This window comes from Aythya ferina, assembly GCF_964211825.1.
Source record: "Aythya ferina genome assembly, chromosome: 4".
Taxonomy (NCBI): Eukaryota; Metazoa; Chordata; class Aves; order Anseriformes; family Anatidae; genus Aythya; species Aythya ferina.
In genome coordinates, this window is record NC_140300.1 from 24,339,730 (window position 1) to 24,359,150 (window position 19,421).

A 19,421-nucleotide genomic window follows, 5' to 3' on the forward strand; every position below is an offset into this window, starting at 1 on the left:
ATTTTCGAGTTTTTAAGAGGTCCACAGTACAAGTTTGCCACTGTTATGTGTTAAAGACACTGTTATGTCTTAAAACAGTGCTCAGATTGCAGCAGTGAGTGCTTCACTTGTGCCTCCACTTGAAATAATGGACAGATGAAGATCAGACTCCTGACACAATACTAACACGTACTCCGGGCATGAACATAAGTTTGGTACCCATGGGCAGAGGATTTGGTCATTTCACACACGTCTGCATCTGTGACAAAGAGACAGTGACTAAGAGAAATCTGAGAAGCTTGCAGAGAAGGCAGCAAGTCTCAGCCTAAAGCATAATTACCCAGAAAACATAAGAAAGCGCACGCTTCATCAAGTGTACTGGCTTAAAGTGGCCTGAAGCTACAAGCGAAATTAATGCCTCATTGTTTAAAAATGATCTTTGGTTTGTTTCCCCGACTCAAAAATTGAACAGAGAACCAACTTCATTTGCTCAGCTGCAAAACCTCAGAATAGCAGCTCCCATGCATGTGCTGGATATACAAAAAGCAGTTAAAACATAAAAAACGTTATAAAAAACACTGACTGGGAAACTGAGAAGATGAGTGGAAAAGTTATCCACAAAAAGATACAACAGTTCTCTCTCACATACAAACTCTACAGGAAAACAATAACTAATTGACTCGTGGCGGTTAAAATAAATCATTTGATCTTTCCTAAGCATACCCAAGACATTTTTAAAGCCCAGAATTTAACTTTTCATAACTAAGACCATTCTGTCATGTATAGTAATTGCCTGCAGGGCCTGAATCCCATGTATACTTCTTAGCCTTGCATACAGAGCACTTAAAGTGCCATTGCTTTAGCTACTCTTCAAAAGCCAAGCCACAATGAAACTGAGCACTTTCATTCGTATTCTATAGGTATGTTTTGTCACTGCTGCAGATTTCTTTTTTAATCACGCTCATGATCACAGCACGCAGGTCAGCAGCATCCTGCAATGGTTTAAGCAGGTACTGTGGGATGCACCTTGCTGCTTGTTTCCCCACCTTCCCACCCTACAAAGAAAATCGCAGCCATGTCTTGTTTTATTCTGCTTCGTTGTGCTTAACTCCAAGTCAGAACATTCTGCAGAGCAGCTGCGTAGCATGACAGGAAGGAATTAGAAGTGCACCTTGGCCTACAGATCGCAGAGTTTTGCAACAGTCTCTAATAGCTACAGGAGTTAATTTAAAAGTCTAAAAATGCTGATGGCTGAGATTTATGATCAGGGAACAAAAGCTATCAACTATAATCTTCAGTGCCTAAAACTCGGGCATTGAGCAGAAATCCTTTAGCACCTTCAGGAAAAGGGCTGAGACGCAATGTTCGATGATTAATTTTATGGGAGACAAGAAGTTGCGGCCCAAGTAAGTCACATTGAGGAAAATGTTTCATTATTTCTATTAGCTATTCCCCAAATACAGCTACATTCGTGATGAGATTAATCACAGAACTCAAGGCCAGATGTTGAGAGCAGGCCTATTAACCAAACCGAGGAGAGGGCTCAAACTCCCTGCCAAGTAGACGGGCCAGGAGGTGTTACTCCCCTACAGGACTCTTGGCACTTTCCTCACTAGTGCTAAGAGCAGCCCTGTATTAAGGACAGAAAAGAAACAAGTAGTACAGGGAAACATCCAGCAAAGGACACGAAAAGATGCAGAAAGCTACACCCTACTGCCCACCTGAACCCGCTGCCTTGCTCAGCTTTAACTTTTTGTCTTTTGCCAGAGCTGTGACTGCTCACCTGCAGGGTTATATCCGTAGTGGGTAAGTCGGGTGGCAGCACACAGCCCAGGTTGTGGGCCATCTGTACACGGCTGACACCAAGCCCGCAGCATCTGCTCTGAATTTGCTTAGGATCTGCTTTTACTTGTCAAAAGAAAGACTTCAGACAAGAGTTGGTTCTTGTGAGTCACGTATTGAGATTTGAAATATTCTCTTTCAGCTCAAGTGTTGTGGATTTCTGCCTAGTTATCACTCATCCTGCGTAAGAGAGCAGTACCTCCTGGTCGGCCATCCCAGAGAAGCCCAGGGAAATCAGAACAACTTTCCCCTTCATTTTCACTAAGACCGTTTTGCAGGCTTTCTGGTTCCAATTAAGACTGTGCGAAGTCAGTTTTCAGTATTAAAACTGGTACTGAATCTCATCTAGCTTCCCTCTGCAACAGGATTAACATCCAGAACCAACATATCCAAGTCGCTGTGTGTTGGCCACGCCACTGAACATTTGATCCCTTGGTCACGAATGGTATCAGTGACTCATAGCTTCTTCGTATACCATCAGACATGGAATTTAGTTACAGATTTTGAACCGAGACTCATTCGAGGTCTCCAGAATTTCCTTATAAACAAAACAGACAGAACCCCAGGAATCCCAACTACTAACTGGTGAATATACGCAAGGCAGATCCACGCGCTCATTCCTTGTGCAGCTTTCTGAATTGAAGATTACAAAGAAAGATTTGCTTTAATAATAATATGAAATGAAACAACTAAAAAGAACAAGCCACAAACCCACTCAATAACATGAGTGGAAATCAAATTATTTTAAAGTGAGGATTTGTATAATCAAAATTATCCGTACCACTTTATCCTGCAGTTCCTGGCAACATTTTCATGCTGCTATTTTCATAAAAGTTTCCATATACAAATTACGAATGGAAAAACAGGTAAAATTGAGTTCTAACTTTGGCTAAAGTTTGGCAGCTACAGAACTTCAATGCATACAATGCTACAGGAGTGCAAGCTCTTTGCAAACAATGTCACTTCAAAGAATAAAAAAAATATATGCTTGAACACTTCTCAGTAGCAGACTGATTTTTACCCAATCAAGCATACCTTAATAAATTAGCTCGCATATTTTTCAGACCCTGAAGAGCATAAGAAATACAAGTTAAATGCCTAACATGTTAAAAAGTGTTTTCACTTTCTATGAATACTGGGGGAAGAGCCGTACAGTACAGTGCAACAGTAAACTCGTGGTCTATCTGCGCTATGAGCCCAGCAGAGTGTTACTAATGTTAGCTTTGGGTTGACACAGAAAAGATTTACTACTTGTACTCTAACAGCTCATACTTGGGGGGAAAAGAAACAAGCTATTTACGGTGCTTATCTTCAGGGTAGTACCTTTTTTTTTTTTTTTTCCAAAGTATGATTATTTACAAGTAAGATTCATTTCTCTGTATGATGTGTAAGTTAGTGCAAGTCTTTGTTTAAAGAACAATCAATTCCAGCAGGCATTAGGAGGGGGAAAAAAAGAATGAGAGCTGGCATGAAGACAAATCTGTTTGCAAGCACGGGCCTGTACCGCCTACTCTAGATCAAGTCACAGCTCAGGACTCAGTAGTTGGGACTGCAGAACAGGAAAAGACCAGTCTAAACATCAAAGACCACATCTTCTGATCATAACAGTAGTACAGAACTGGGAGCCACTCGGGCTTAGGATGGCTTGAAAAACACTGAAGCCTCAAATTTTTCTTTTGTTCGTATAAATGAGAAAGACTATAACGGGAAATAAATAAATAAATAAACAAGCACCCCTAGAGAAAGGAGAAGTGTAAGGGTCCCTCACTAGACATGACCCCACCGATTCCAAATTCCAATATAAAATCTATTTATTTTAAAAGCAATTGTGTGTTAGCATGAATGATATGATCTATTACAGCAGCCAAAAAAAATCATCGTGGATTCCAAAACATTCACTTTAGTTGAATATTACTGGCACCAGCGGGATTCACACATTTGTATATAAGCACAGCAGCGATTTAAATTGTTTCTAAGCAAACGACATTCTTCTCCTTATCATGGTTTCTTTTCCAGACAGGGAAGGGTAGCGCATCACTCACTGCACTTATATGTGCAGCTCTCTGAAATGAGAGACTTCAATTTTGCCTCAACAAATTGACAATACCTCATTTCGTCTCAACAAATTGGCAGGGGAGGGGGTTGCTGTACAATTTCTTAGGGGGCAATTTCACAGCAGCGCGAGTCAACCTGAATCTGTCAGTGCTATCCCTCCACTCCGCCAGCACTCGGGTGATGGATGAGTGGCACTACTGAAACACTGCTTTTTTGGCCAGGTTACTTTTCAGATAGATCTGCTTCCTGAACCGGCTCACTACGTGGCTGTAAACGTGCTACTGTCAGTACGAGGCAAAGGTCGCCCCGCAGGGGAGGGCGGAACTGCTTCAGTCCAATCCTAGGGTGCAGTTTAATATATCTTTAAGTTGATCTAATAAGGTCTAATGCAACGAACAGGGTTCCAAATTAAGCTGTCACTGGAAGTAACAGTTCTACCAGCCCGCGACTGTCACGCAGATTCTGCCAGCACAAGGAGGGGGCACCACAAGTCGTGTTGATCCAGATAAAAACTACCCTGGAAAGAAAAAAAAAAAGTACTGTTTTGGATAGGCTCAGTTCCAGGACCCAGTATCCTGCAGGCCACAGACACACGTGGGCTGGCAGGTCGGAAAAGGATGGCCCACGAGCCAGTAGGACTGCTCCTCTGGCTCAAAGCGCTGCCTTGGTGTTGTGCTTCCACACATTCCAGCAGGGTGAGGCACCTTGATTAAGGGTAATCCTTTGGCTACTGGTGGAACAACTCCATGCTTTACAACTTGATCATTTCCCTGCCCCCTCCTCCAGTCACTACATACCTCTATTTTGCACTTTCTCCTCTTTCTCGTCACAAGCTTGATTTGTTTCTACAAATTTGGGAGAGCAGCTGACTCAAGGGTAAACGACTTGGAATTGGTATTCCCTCAACAGCAGTGGCAGCAGCTGCAAGGGTGAAAAACTGCTTCCTTCAGTAGCACTGTCACCTTAGAGCACTCAAAATAGTCAGGTACAGCACCGTCAGGATGACAAGTCTCCACATACAACTTTGGCACTCTGTAAAGAGGACTTGCATTTTTTATTTTTAGATAAACTGACTTGCTTTTGGCTATGTTAAAATACCCGCTATGCAGGTCACCTTAGATTACCAAACTGACTCACAGCTCTCTGCAGAGCTAACCTGTCATTATTTACCCACCTGCCTTTCCACCTGCCTGCTGAAATTATTTTTGCCCCCAACTGGTTTTGTTGTTGGTTTTGTTTTTTGTTTTGGTTTTTTTTTTGAGATGATTAACAAAGATGTTGAAAAATGACAGGAAAATAATAAATACTTGAGAAATTCTACCAATTAGTATTATTTTAGTGGAGGTGATCAGCCGAATATAAAATCAATTTTATGTGGATATGACATGACGCAGCCTTTTAACAATAATGCTGATAGGCATTAAATCACTTAGCATGCAGGAACTTTCATATGCATCTCAGCCCACACATGGGCCCAAGTAGGAATGACTCAGAAGAATTCAGTGTGCATTAGGGTGCAGTTCCACTGCACAATTTCTCAGGAGGAGAACCAGTGTAAGAGTCTTCGAAGAAGTCTCTCAAATCAGCTTCGCTGCTAGAGGAACTGTAGTGGAGTCCTGGAGAACATGAATACAGCTTCATCTGTGTAACAACTCCAAAGCAGACCAGAAGGCTCCAGGGAAGAACCAAAACTCTGATCAATAGGTAAAGATGTCAGAATGAAAGAAAATTCAAGTGCAGCCATTCTTTGTAATCTGGCTGAAGGTGTTTTAATCTTTATAGGGAAACAACGGCTGGGAGTGAAAGAGTAACTTTGGAAAATGTTACATGCTGCCCCCACCTCCCCCAGGTTTAGAAACAGACTTTAAATTGGTTTTCACTCCCAGTTCAGAGAGATTTTAAAAAAAAACCCTAAATATTAAGATTTCAACTGACTTGTTTCAGATGTAGCAGAATGCATACCACGTGTATAAATTCTACAAAGACATAGTTTTAGTATTTGGTGAAACCTCCTATTTCCTAAAGCAAAATTCTAATGACTTACCAGCAGTCTGGACTACCCGTTGCAACTGGAACAAAACTGAAAGCTTATTTCCAGATTTCCCAGTTTCCCTTAGGCTACAGAGTTATGCCTACTTTCATATTCTATACATGCTTTCTAAGAAAAAATGTCACTAACAGCTCACAAATGCAACTCCTAGACCCTCATTTACTGACTTCACACAGGCAAAAATAGTTCTTCTCTTCTTGCCACTAGAATTTTCCTGTCGATAGCAGAAGTGGGAGCTTTGGAGAAGAGCTGTATTCAAAGTTTTCCAGAAATAGTGACACATATCATCTACATTTACAAAAGATGACTGAATAAGGTATTTAAATAAATGTATTTTTAGCAAAAATCTTTAAAATTTTCTTGCTTTTTCTTTTGCTTTGGTTTTTAAGCAATTGAATGTTAACTCTGCAGCAATTCATTGCTGAGAAAGAACCACCTGTCAAAGAAAATAAATAAATAAATAAATGAACTATACCTACCTCTTCTACCTCTTCCCAGAATGCTGAATTCTGTTTCTGCCATCAGAAGTAAGAAGAGTCTACTTTATCTCATTCTTATTACTGGAATAGTTTAAGAAGTAAAATTTCCTTTCACTTCAACTACAATACATTGCGACACTGTGAGAACAAAGGGCATAATTTCTAAATGATTCCTCTTTGGCTCTTCAAGTAAACAAAGATTTTTTTAAAAAGTTACATCCTTTCTAATGAACTAGGACAAAAGCCCACAGTTATTTAGAGTTAAAGGACTGAGTATTGGGTTTCATTCTTTTAAATCACAAGAAGAGAACAATTTTCATACTCCTCAAAATCTAACTTTAAATAAATTCCCTACTAAATTATAACTATGGTTTCTTTAAGCTTCAATAATGAATTTATTATGGAGAAGTATTACTGCATTTTGGATAATTAAGTACATGCCTCTATTTTCAAGCAGGAACAGAAGACAACGGTTAGAACAAAAATATAAAACAGGACTTACCCTGTTTTGACCACTATCTACCTGAAGGCAAAATCAAACTTTTAAGGGGAAAAAACCAACAGCATTTTCCTTCCATTAAAAAGGCAACACAAGGGGTTGTGTTTTTGTTTTGTTTGTTTTTTAAGCAATTTATTCCAAACTTCTGGAATAATCAGATAATCACAATGCTCAAACTATAATTCTTCTTTATATTAAACACTTCCCAAAATCAACTATTTACTTTCATCTTTTTCAACTTGTGAGAGACTAATTCTCAGGCACTTAAAACTAGTAAGATTTTCACAGTAAGTAAAAGTTTCAAGTTGGCTCATTTCAATGGTCTTCAAAAGACTCCAGAAATATTTGATTACTGCAGACTCCTTTTAAAGTGTTGTCCTTAAATGTTTCTCCTTCTATGTATCAATTAAAAAAAGGGAATTTTTAAATAGAAAAGGCACACAAACTTTTTAATGCTTATGAATGTATTTTGCCAGTACAACATTTCTTTACTGCTTCATCAGTTTGATAAGTTTTGACAAATTTCCTGGAGATAGCTGTTAATTTCTACGACAAGATAATAAAAATCAGCTCCATCAGGTATGTACATACATCTGTCTCACATTAATAAAATATTTAGGATATGCCATGCAATCTAGGTAGCACAAAATTTTCAACCTTCATTTCTGTGCAGGAGCACACGTTGCACCCCTTCCATCCTTCTTTACCCTTAACAGCACTTCCTCATGCTTAAGACATCTTTGCAATAGCCAAATTCTGATGTCAGCACAGCAGTGGGAATACAGTTCATTAGTTTACTGCAGCTGCAGAGTCAGCAAACGTGCACTGCTCCGAGTGACACCAATAATAAGCATGTGGTTTAGATTTCTAGGTAACAATGGTGATTAAGAAGATATTACAGTCTGGAAGAGCTTCATATGTGAAGAATGTTTAACGTGCATTGGGATCTAGACAGAAGTTTGGTTTCTTTAAGAACTAAAATGTCTCTAATATATCCTGCGTATATCCTGTGAACTAATGATCTGGGTTGGCTTTTTTTTTTCCCTTTTTGGTAGCAGAAGACTCACATAGGCATTAAGCAGACAAAATAATAGGAATTGATTCAAGCAAACAAGGAATACAAGTAACCTCAGTTGATATTCTATTTCGTTGCCTATCAGTCATCTCCACACTGCTGTCTGCAAACCAAGGGATAATCTCACACCAGTGCTATGAAGTGAAAGAAAAATTAACACTCCATTTATGAGACTTTGAGCACAGCTAAAAGTCAGCTTAAAAAAAAAAAAGTCTACTGCTGTTTTGCAAACTTATGCATACAACCCCCTCATAGGAATGCAGGGATATGTCAAGGATTTTATAACCAAACTTTGTTTAAAATATTTGAATACACCAGGAGTCTCCCACATTATACCATAAAAATACATACTGCCAGGCACACCCACCTAAAGTAAGTGATTTACATGATTAAAGCATGCTTCTTGTACAAACCACAGCCTAAGTTCAGCTCTGCTTTGCCACAGTCTTCCAGGACGAGCCTGAGAAATAGCTAACCTTCAACAGTTTTTATGTTCAATTTCAGTTAATGATCTGTTTTTTTCATGGGGGGTGGTAAGGAACCAGAAATTTGTCATTTACTATCTGTCATTTTGTATGCTTTTAATACAATTCAGCTCTTTTCCAAGGTAAACAAACCCACGCTTATCAAACCTCTGTTCGAGCTCCTCAATCCTAACGTTAATATGGTATTTGCCAACTGATTACGTGCATTAAAAAAAAAAAGCCCCAAAGTTAGAAGCCATTGCTTCTTACAGTCCACAGAAAGGACTTACTCTGTAGTTAATCAAGGTTGTTTACAAGAGGAGCTTATTGCCCAGCAGCCACTTTTCTTATTTATTGAAGCTGGAAGACCATAACTGAAGGAAAACAAGGCAGGAAAGCAGCATTTTGTGCCACGTGTCAAAACATTTGAGCCTGAAGACTATTGTATGCTATCCCATCACCCCTTACGAAGTTTCTGTATGATGCCTGTTAAACAACCTATAAAACTTTTCCTAGGAAAAAAAAAACTACTATTTTCTGGGTTCCTAAGCAGAAACGAGGAGGCCTGCTTTAAAGAAGTGCAAAGCATTCAATAATTGTAACTGAAATCCAAGGAACCTGTGTTCTGAACGGGATGTGCCACATCAGGCATACGAAGCCAGCTTGACTCCCTCCCCAGCAGCTCTTCCCTTCCCCACCTTTTAAGCCAGGGTTCCCATCCTGCCTTCACCTCACCAAAAAGCACGAAGCACAATAAAGCTGGAGAATTCTTCAAGGTTTTGAGCGGAACAAACAAGGACACGAGGACTTCTGACCCAGTCTCTCCGTTTCAGTGGTCTGTCATCACAAGTGAGCACGTCTCATTCGGCAAACTTTGTTTTTTTCCCCTCTCCAACTGGGGCTGCTTCTTTCGTAATGTATTTTGCTTTTTGTTGCCACGACACCGTTAGAAGAATATCGCGAACGTGAAGTTACCATTAATTACCGAAGTACTTATAACAAAAGAAAATTACCAGATTAAAAAAACAAAAAACAAAAGGTCTCATCATCAACCAGCTTAAAATAAAAAGTAACATCTGGGTGAACCTCCACGGTCTATTTCTCCAAGGATTGATAAAATTGGGGCATTTACAAAGCAAACAGCTAACACTCCATTAGCAAAAAAAAAAAATCAGAACAAGATTTCTTCTTCTCTGACTAGTGGCCTGTCCTAGTTAATGAAAAACTTGATTGTTACAAGAGTCAAACTAATTAAAAAGATTAAACTACGAGCAAATTCAAATTAGAAATTTGGCTTTAGGCTTCTGTGGCCAGCAATAGCTCAAGAACACTGCAAACTGCAGTCTGCAGTTAAATACAATTAATGGAAGTTTAAGAAGTGTTAGAATAATTATCTGTGGATCGTTTCTGTAACCTGGCAATACGACCTCCACAAAACTACTTATCTTTCTTAAATTTAAGCACACATGTACATGCAAGTCAGAGGTCTCAGCCATGAAAATACCCATCATCTCTTATCAGCAGTTTATTAATACATTAATAAATATAATCCAATGTACAAGATGGATACTTTTCCCCTCTCAAACACAATGTTAAATAGAATTTCTTCTCTAATTTATATTTTTTAAAGTTTCCATCAAAATAACTACATAAGCATAGCCAGAGCAGATCAAAGGTCCTTTAGGCTTGTGTAGTGAAGTTAGAAGAACGGCCATATGCAGAAATATCAGGCGAGTACACAGCACCGTGGTATTTTCCCCTCTCACACACCTCCACAGCCTACTCCAGAACACGTAAATAGCAAAACAGCAACCTTTCTCAATTTGAAAATTCTGTAACAGATGCCTAAAAATTATCTGTGCATAAGAAATTATAAGCATTAACTGTTTCCAGTGATAATCTCCCAAAGATACGAACACACCAGGCTCAGCCACAAGAGGCCAGCTCCTAACAACCAGAGGAACACCCGGAAAGACAATGGGCAGGATGGAGAGCGCTCCTTCCACCCTGGCTCAAACCCAATAGCTTTAAAATGTCATGGGATGAGATAAGGAAGACTTCAAGGCGAGCTAGGAGTGCTGACTGCTCCAGCGGATCGCAAGCTAGGCCTTGGGGTGGGGCAGCAGGGGGAGATTTGGAGGGGTGGAATAAAAAGAAGCATTCGCTGAAAATACCTTGGCAAAACGTCACCATGGGAAAAGCAACAAGACCATGGGACTGGCTGCAACACCGCAGGAAGAGCACCCCCCCCAAAAAAATAAAAACAACTGCACTAAACAGAATGCTATCCGCAGCTATGACAAAGAAATGCATCACCCTTGATCATTTCTGACCAACAGAACTCTGAATTTCACAAAAACTTTTTTAATACTGCCTTAAAGCTTTGTTAGAAATCTCTACCCTGAAACAAAACTATGAATCGACTCATTTGGAAGGTTTCAGAAACTTTTGTTTGCGCTTCTGTATCTTTAGTGTCTGACTAAATGTGATTTTTACATATTTTATGAGTTAGCATTGCTTATACTGATATGTATATGTAAAACCAAGCACTCCACTGTAAATACTTTCCTTTTTTCCTACAGATCTGTCACACACTTTATCAAACTGCATCGTTATTGATACAAATCTATACTGGAACTCATTGTCACACATTATTTCTTGTACTGAAAAAAAGTAACATGCAAGATAAAAATGGGGACTTCTGTATAGTTTCTGCATAAGTATCTCAAAATACAGCCTTTGCAAACTTACACATTCAAAACTGACTCTGGAGTTTCTTCAACACTCTAAGGAAGGACTGCCACAAAAAAAGAAGTTGCCTTCTCCCCAGTGCCAGCACAGCCATTTGTGAGCTCTTGCAAAAAAAAAAAAAAAAAAAAAAAAATACAGGCAAGAAAATGATTCAGGCTAAAATTAACACAGATTTTTTTCTCCTAGGTTTTAACCCAAATCTGTTCACCCATCAGTTTTACCATGCGGCAAAACAAAATGCTTGCAAAGGGAGTAGAGAACAGAGGCAGGAGACACGCAGCAGAGAGCTGCATCTTTCAGTGGCAGCTCTTGCTTCGCCTACAAAGGCTCCGAGAAAGTCAGTCTCTGAGAAACTCTACATTTTGGATTGAGAGAGCTATTTTAAGTCTACATGACAATCAGGTATACTACCTTAATCTTGCTCACAACGATGACGTTGATATATATGAACTACATCAAAATATTATCTTGTAACCAAAAAAAGTACATCTGAAATTTGGTATTTTACTGGCAACAATATGCAAGTCTGAAGTTTGACAAGGCAGTAAAATAAATCCAATTTTGAAAATTTTCAATCATTACAATTTTTGAGTTGTAAAGAAGCTTTGCGGGACAGCGGACAGTGAGTTTCTAAAACTTCCTTCAACTATCTTAAAGGAAAAAATATAATACCGAGAGCACAATTGTTCTGAGTTTGTATTTAATTGCTGGTCTGATTTTAGACCTGAAGAATGACTATGGGGACTGAATGTTTGTTGTTTTCCATTTGTATTGCTCAGTTAAGTAAAAAAATACTGTTTCTCACCACAAACCTTACTAAATCGACAAACATTTTATTTACAGCACTGAAACCAATTGCTATCTAATGAACTGATGCATTGTAAAGCTGAACATTAGCCTAAAAAAAACTCATTTTACACCAGAAGTATGCAGCAGTAAGTTTTGACACGGCTACTTGCCAGCTGCCTACTTGGCTTAAACTTAATTGGATCCATGAAATGGACACTTGTCCACAGCCATCACACGATACAGTTAAAATCACTTCTTTAATACCTGAAATAATACATCGCATACTGCCTCACTCCAGGAAGGCACTGACCCATCAGTGTAACCTAACACACCAAAAAAAAAAAAACACTTAGACACCATTAAGTACCTGAAGTCCTGGTGTTCCATTCAACATACATATGCAATTCAGAGGCTTTTCCTTTCTGCATCACTCAGAAGGTACATGCTGATTTCCAAATTCTCAATACTTCCATTTTTGGGACAGCGCTAATGTTATCATACAGATGTATCAAAACACCGTAAATGAATCTGGCCTACATTTTTATTACCCACAACCCCAAGCAGAAGGAGGGAAAGGATAGAAAAACATTCTTTTAAAAACTCCTTGGCACAAAAGCTGCTGCTCAGGCACTCTGGGACAGGTGCCCAGAATGTCTCAAGTTCCAATAATAAGAAAACCCTTCATTACGAGAAGAGGTCTGGACACAAAAATACAGATGTGATATCAGGAAAGTTGCTAATACAGACACAAATTTGTAACCAATTAGGTTGACCATGAATTTGTTAAGTTAGAGAACAAAAATTTGCATGAACTGACCCAAAGACTGGTCGTCAAAACACCAAGTTGCATATGCATCTTCTAAAAAAGGACACACAGAGCATCTTTAGGTCATATATGGCCAAGGAAAAGGAGAAAAAAATAGTTGCAGGGATCAAAACATGCCTGAATTTGTACATCGTGCTAAAGCTGGCTTTTATCATTCTCACATTTAAAGCTCTGGAGAGCTATCTTTATATTGAACAAAACTTTTTCAAGCATTTCCATCTCAAGTACTCCATCATAATAATATTCCATGTGCCAGTGTGACTTTTTTCTATAAATGAAGCTGATGTAAAGAAGCATGGATTTCTCACTCAAGGATTATACATGTCTATGCAAAAATGAAGAGCAACAGCATTTGTTGGTTTAGTTCTGAAACACAGCACTAGTACTTTCAATCCTCTTGATGATTCAGTAAAGTGAACATCTGATAAAAAAAAAAAAATCCTCAAGCTAAGATTAAGCAGCACTAATATAAGAAAAATCTTTCTCTGTTGCTTCAGTGACAGTGGGGCCACTTGCAAAGTACTTGCTCCCATTTAAGGTTAGTCTACAGTTCTGAGGTCATCTGAATTCCTTACCAGCACTTAATTAAAAAATGACAGGAAATAAAAATCTTTTCTTAACCTGTATGTTACATCCAACACACAAACGTATGAATTCTGTGAAACGCATACGTATGACTTTGAGATGCTATTGTTTCTGTTATCTCGGATGGCATGGCCCACCATTACAAGTTCTCCAACTGGGACAAAATAAAAGAGTCATTTAGTCTCAAAACTGCGCTCCTCCCCCTTCCACACAAACTTTGATTCAAGGTCTCTGTCCAAACAAAGCTCTAGGTCCTTCTCCTGTAACTGGCAATATTCCACTGCAGCTCTGAAAATACCAGGTTAGACTCCTGCGTTCAACAGACAATTTTCAAAACTACAATTGGACAGCACGGCTCATTTTCCAAGTAACAACTGGCATACACCTCACTGCTTTGAGACAGCATCAGACAAAGCTTATCGTCTCTCTACATTTATAGTTAAGGCATATTTCAGGGTACTCAGTGACTAGCCAAGACCACAATTTCTATTTTTCAATCTTTGTGGGGTTACAGTTGTGATGGGAAACACATCATCATATGAGAGAATATTTCTGATCTCAGAAAAATCATTACTACATCTCCACCCTGGGCACAGGACCAAATCCCAGGTTACGACAACTTTCTGGTCCAAAGACCATGGCGTTAGCAAATGAGCTGTGCCAATATTAGAGAATAAAGTTAAGTGTTGATCAATCTTCAGCACAGAGTTAAGAAATAATACGATTGTATCATAATATTTCATGTTTCTAATGGAAAATCAGATTAAAAAAATTAAAAACAGAGGTAAGCCTCACAGTCCCCCAGGATGATGTCAAACAAGCAGAAAAAATGCTTTTATAACAATCCCTTTTGTTTATGAAAATTTAGCAACTTTGCCAAGCACCAGTTATACTGAATAGGAAAGACACACACAAGTTGAATCAAATTGCAGAATCTGAGGCATTTTTACACATGAAACAATTTCAAAATTCTACCTACAAACTCCAGAAATTCACCTTTGCTGTCTGTAAACAGTGCTAGCTTTTTGGTCCATAACACCCTACACTGGATCGAGTTGTCTCCCCCACCCCACTGCATCTTGCTCTGCCGGAACCCACAGACACCTTCTAGCTTGACAGCGAGTATTTTTGGTAATATATCCTGAAATTGTTACTTAGGATTTTGCTTCAGACCTGTCTCCAGCACCACGGATGTATTTCATGCACAAATTAGCCGCATCGACTCCAGCTTTGAGCGAACACAGGGATACAGTCACAAATTACAAAAAAAAATAAAAGGATTTCTCCTCTTTAAGGAGAAGCAAGGGAGCAGCACTGCTGTGAGGGTCTGCAGGCAAGGAGCGGACATTTCAGCCACCACAAGATCCCCCTGGCTGCCCTCCTCTCCCGTGAGGAAACGTTTCCTTCGAGAAGAGAGCGTGGCGGGGCAGAGGGGTCGGGCTGGCTCACCTTTAACCGTTTCACCACCTCATCGTTGGTGATCTTGTCCGTGATCTCCTTCACCCCGGGCGGGTAGTAGATGATTTTACCGTCGGCGGCAGGTTTCGGCTGGGTAGCAGGGAAGTCCATCCTGGCGCCGCCGCTCAGAAACTTTCCCTCCGCGCAGTCCTCTACCGGCCTCTATCGGTCAGAAAACAAAAGTTCAGCGGAATGGGCACGACTTTCTAACCCTCTTTTTCCCATTTCTAACCCTCAATTCGCACAAGGCCCCGCTCCCCGCCGCGCCGGCCGAGCCCCCCGCCGCCTCCCCCCGCCGGGCCGGGCAGCGCCGGGGCCGGGCCGCCGCCTCCCCCCGCCGCCCCGGCCCCTCGGCTCCCCCCCGCCGCCTCCTTTCATCGCGGGGCTGCTCCAGCCCGACGCTCTCACTTCGGAGCCGAGGCTTTTACAATGAAATTTCGGCCCCCATCCGAGGATGCCCCGGCCCCGGGGCCCCGCCGCGAGCCCCGGAGGGAGGGGAGCGGGGGGGAACCGGCCCCGGCCCCGTCAGGGGGGGCTCCGGAGCCGGCCCCCCGCCGCCGGGAGCCGAGGCCTAAGCGCTTAGGCCTCAAAACTATCAGGAGGCAGAGAAACCAACGGCGGAGGGGGAGGGAGGCGGGGAGGGAGGCAGGGAGGCGGCGGCGATCGCAAACAAAACCCCCCCGGCGGCCCCCCCCGAGCCCCAGGGCCCCCCCCGGGCAGGGGGCCAGGCCGCTGCCCACTTTCCGTTTGTTCCCGCAACTTCACGGCCGCCCCCCCCGGCCCCCCGGCCCCTCCTCGCCGCCCCGCCGCCGCCCCTCACCCCAGCGGGGCCCACAAAGAGCCCCCCCCGGGCCCGGCCCCGCGCACCCCCGGCCCCCCTCGGAGGAGGAGGAGGAGGGGGAGGAAGGAGGGGAGCGGGACGCGGAGCCGCCTTTACCTCATGCAGCTCCGGAAGGTGCAGCATTGAGCAGGCTCCGCGCCGGCTGCTCCTCTCCTCTCCTCTCCTCGCCCCGCCGCCGCCGCCGCCCCCCCGCCGCCGGCCGCTGCCCTGCGCTCCTCGCCGCCTCCCTCCCTGCTCCGCGGTGCGGCGGCTCCTGCTCGGGGAACGGGGGAGGGGGAGCTGCTCGCTGCTGCTGCTGCTGGCGGCGGAGGAGGCAGGGGGAGACGGGGAGGCTCCGGCGGAGCGTGCGCCGCGGGGCCACAGTGCCGCTCTCCGACCGGCCGGGGAAGGGCAGCCGGGAGGAGGCTCCGCGCCGCCCCCTCCCCCGGCCTCCCCTCCCTCCTCCCGCCGCCCAGAAGGGATCCCCCCCTTCCCCGAACCCGGCCCGGCACGGCCCCGGCCGCAGGGCAGCGGGGGGGAACCGGCCAGAGAGCGGCGTCCCCCCGCAGAGCCTCCCGCAGGGCGGCGGCGGGGCAGTACCGGGCAGTACCGGGCACGGCCGCCGCAGCGCTGCCTCACGCTTGGCGCCAAAAGCCCCGGAGCGGCCCCTCTGGGCTCCCCCTGGCCCCTCGGGGCTGGCTGCGGCCCCTCAGGGCTCCCCGCAGTCTCTCAGGGCTGTCCCTGGCTCTTCAGGGCTCCCTGAAGTCCTCAGGGCTGCCCCCAGCTCCTCAGAGTTAATCTCAGTACCCCAAGGCTACTCCCAACCCCTCAGGGTTAATCTCAGTACCTCAAGGCTGCCCCCAGCCCCTCAGGGCTCCCCGCAGCCCCTCAGGGCTCCCTGCAGTCTCTCAGCACTCCCCGCAGTCTCTCAGGGCTGCCCCTGGCTCCTCAGGGCTCCCTGAAGTCCTCAGGGCTTCCCCCAGACCATCAGGGTTAACCCCGGCCCCTAAGGGCTGCCCCCAGCCCCTCAGGGTTCCCCAAAGCCCTCAGGGCTGTCCTCCAGCCGAGCCCCGACCCTCAGGGGTCTCCTCCTTTGTCATGCGATGTGTGTGTGAGGACTGGGGGATGCAGAGGGGACTGGGACATGTTTGTCCCCACAGCACGTGCTCCCCACACCAAGGTGTGTGGTGCTGTTGGCAGTTTCTGTGGCGTTTTGTGGGCGCTGCTCAACCCTGTGTTTCCCTTTCAGCTTTTATTTCTTCCCCCGGTGATGGTGTTGAGGCCCAGCTGGTGTGATATATCATAAAATTTGTGGTAAATTGTGCACGATGGCACCAACAGCGTGAAGGCAGGTAAATAGCCCTTCCTCAAACAGATTGGGGATAGATCCACATCTACATATCGACATCTACATTTTTTGACCTTGCTGTTGGCAGATGAGCATCTCAAACATTGGTTTCCTTATAAATCTTCAGCAGGAACTTGAAGGTGCAGATCGAAGGGGCCCTTGCCAGTAACCTCAGGAAGGCTTTCCCTGTGAAATGGCTCTGTAATGTAATATTCTTTAATCTTTCCAAGAGATGGAATATGTCTGGAAAGAAGGTCAGTAGCAAAGTAGGATGTATCTGTCCATTTTGAATCTGCAGTTCAGGTAATACGTGTCCGCGTACAGACACAAGTACTTATCCAGCTGCTTGCCCTGTCTCCAACGTTTTGGCTAATTGAACTGGCTGAAAGTATCATTGTTCTCACTTTTGAACACCTCTAGTGTATTTTCTGCAGAGGCAATGTGAGGAAGACAGCTGGGGTCAGTGTGGCCAAAGGGGACAAGGAGCTGGCTGAGTGTACAGGAACTATGTGCAGCAGTGGTGCTGGCCTGGCCCTCAGGAGGGATGAGCCCTGCAGCTCGTGGGAGGGATGTCTGTGTCCAGGTTTACAAGAGCTGGGAGGAAAATGAAGACTGAGGAGCCCTCAGGTACTTCAGGCGTAATAACGTGTGGGTAGGAATTCTCTTTTCTATACCTGTATTCCCTGTTTGCTTGCAGTGTTGTCCTGGAGGAGTTAAATGGAAAGCCTGGAGTGTCCGTAGCCTATGTGAAACCAGCTCAGAAGCGTGATAGTGGAAACGGCTGAGAGTTGCCAGAAATACACAGCGGATCCCAGATGCTGATTTGGGAATCTAGAATGATGCCAGGCAAAGGGTTTAGATCTGGTTGTAAGTCCAAGGTTAGAAAAAAAGGGATTGTCGCCAGGCTTAAGGATCAGTGAATTGGGGCACTCACAATAGAAAGGTGACCATGGGAGGGAGATACAGGATTCAGTTTTAAGGAAGTTTTACTGATTGAAAAGAATAATTAATAATAAAAAGCCAACTTCAAATTACAGTGGCCATTTAGATTAGATTTGCCTTAGAGCTGAAGTACTCAGACTACCTGTCAACCCTTAGTTGTCATCAGTAACATATGAAAATGCATATTGTCGGAACTATTATACTTTTAAGGAACTTGTTTTTTTCTTTATCTTTACAATTCTTACATTAGGTACTTTGCTTCCCGATTCAAATGACTAATACGAGCACTTCATTTGATGTAGATTCCTCATTTTTAATATGTTTTGAATTAACACAATAAATCAGAGACAAATCCTAAAAGATTATTCTGTTACTAAAAAGGAAAAGTATATATCAAAAACCTATATGAGCTGTCTTCAATTTAAATAGAAAAAGAGAGAATGGAAGTTAGTAAGTAAAAATGGTACGGGAAATAAAAGTGAAGTGAACCTTTATTGGATTTTTTTTTATGACCTAAATATGAAGCCAAGAAGATGCTAAACAGACTTTGTTGGGCAGAACTGAAGTCACATAGGTGTCATATTCTAGAAATTTCACTATAATCTGTGAAGTTTCTGTTTTTAAATGTTTAAGTATTGTTGTATCCTTGAAAAGTGGTGTTTTATGTAAACTGTTAATATGAGCTGGTATAATAACATTTTCTTGTGATCTTGTAGTTACGAGTGTTTCACAAACTGACTCATCTTTACCTAGAAACCTTTGTACAGCAGGTCATGAAGTAAGGAAAAAAAAATGAAAGGGGAGAGGGCTGCTGTCCCACAGCTTGCTTTTAGTCTAAGTTAAGAACAAACACAGTGCAGAGCTTTAGCGTGCACTTCTCGTCATTTTTATTTTCCACTGAAGGATAAGATAAACTCTTGTATTATAAGATAAACATACACTATAACTAATACGTAGTTAGATGTGACAGTTAATAGATTTCACTTCAAAGTGCCAGCTAAGGTTGGCTCATTCAGTTAAAATTTTATTTCATCTTGAGCAAGCTGTTCATGAAGCCGTGCACTGGAGTGCTCTTGGTTGCGTGGACCAAGATCTCTGCACCTTCTTGAAGACTTCAGATAAAAAGCGAAGTTAGTAATTACTATGGAATAATGTTTGAAGATTCTTAATTCTCAGGGTTTTGTTTCTGGAGTATACCAGAGAAAAAAATCCCCAGACACATCAGTAGAAATCTAAGTATTCAAGGAGAGGTTTACAGTAGATTTCTGCTTTCACAGACACGATTAGCCAGCAGTATGAAAAGTCTGGCCACTCCCCAGCACCAATGTTGCTGGAGTCCTGAGCTATTAAATGTGGATGCAGCTCTACTGGTGGATAATTCCATTCCTGGTAGGATTTGCTCCTCCTCTCTGCCTGTAGTTTCTGGTATCAGTACAAAGCACAACCTCACTGATGTACC

At 42.9% G+C, this 19,421-nt stretch overlaps 1 protein-coding gene across 3 annotated transcripts in view; it reads right to left on the bottom strand.

Moving 5' to 3' along the window:
* The window catches only part of PDS5A (PDS5 cohesin associated factor A), a 79,344-nt gene extending 63,302 nt beyond the window's left edge, over positions 1-16,042 (bottom strand). The window contains exons 1-2 of one of the 3 annotated variants that reach the window (XM_084518401.1): positions 15,790-16,042; positions 14,844-15,014 (exon numbers count right to left, since the gene is read on the bottom strand). In XM_084518401.1, coding sequence (XP_084374527.1) covers positions 14,844-15,014; positions 15,790-15,816 — 198 coding nt within the window. In that variant the 5' untranslated portion in view covers positions 15,817-16,042. Of the gene's footprint in view, positions 1-14,843; positions 15,015-15,260; positions 15,393-15,789 lie in introns of those variants that run through there. The other 2 variants (XM_084518403.1, XM_084518402.1) reach the window with 2 other exon arrangements.
* Positions 16,043-19,421: the final 3,379 nt, after the last annotated feature.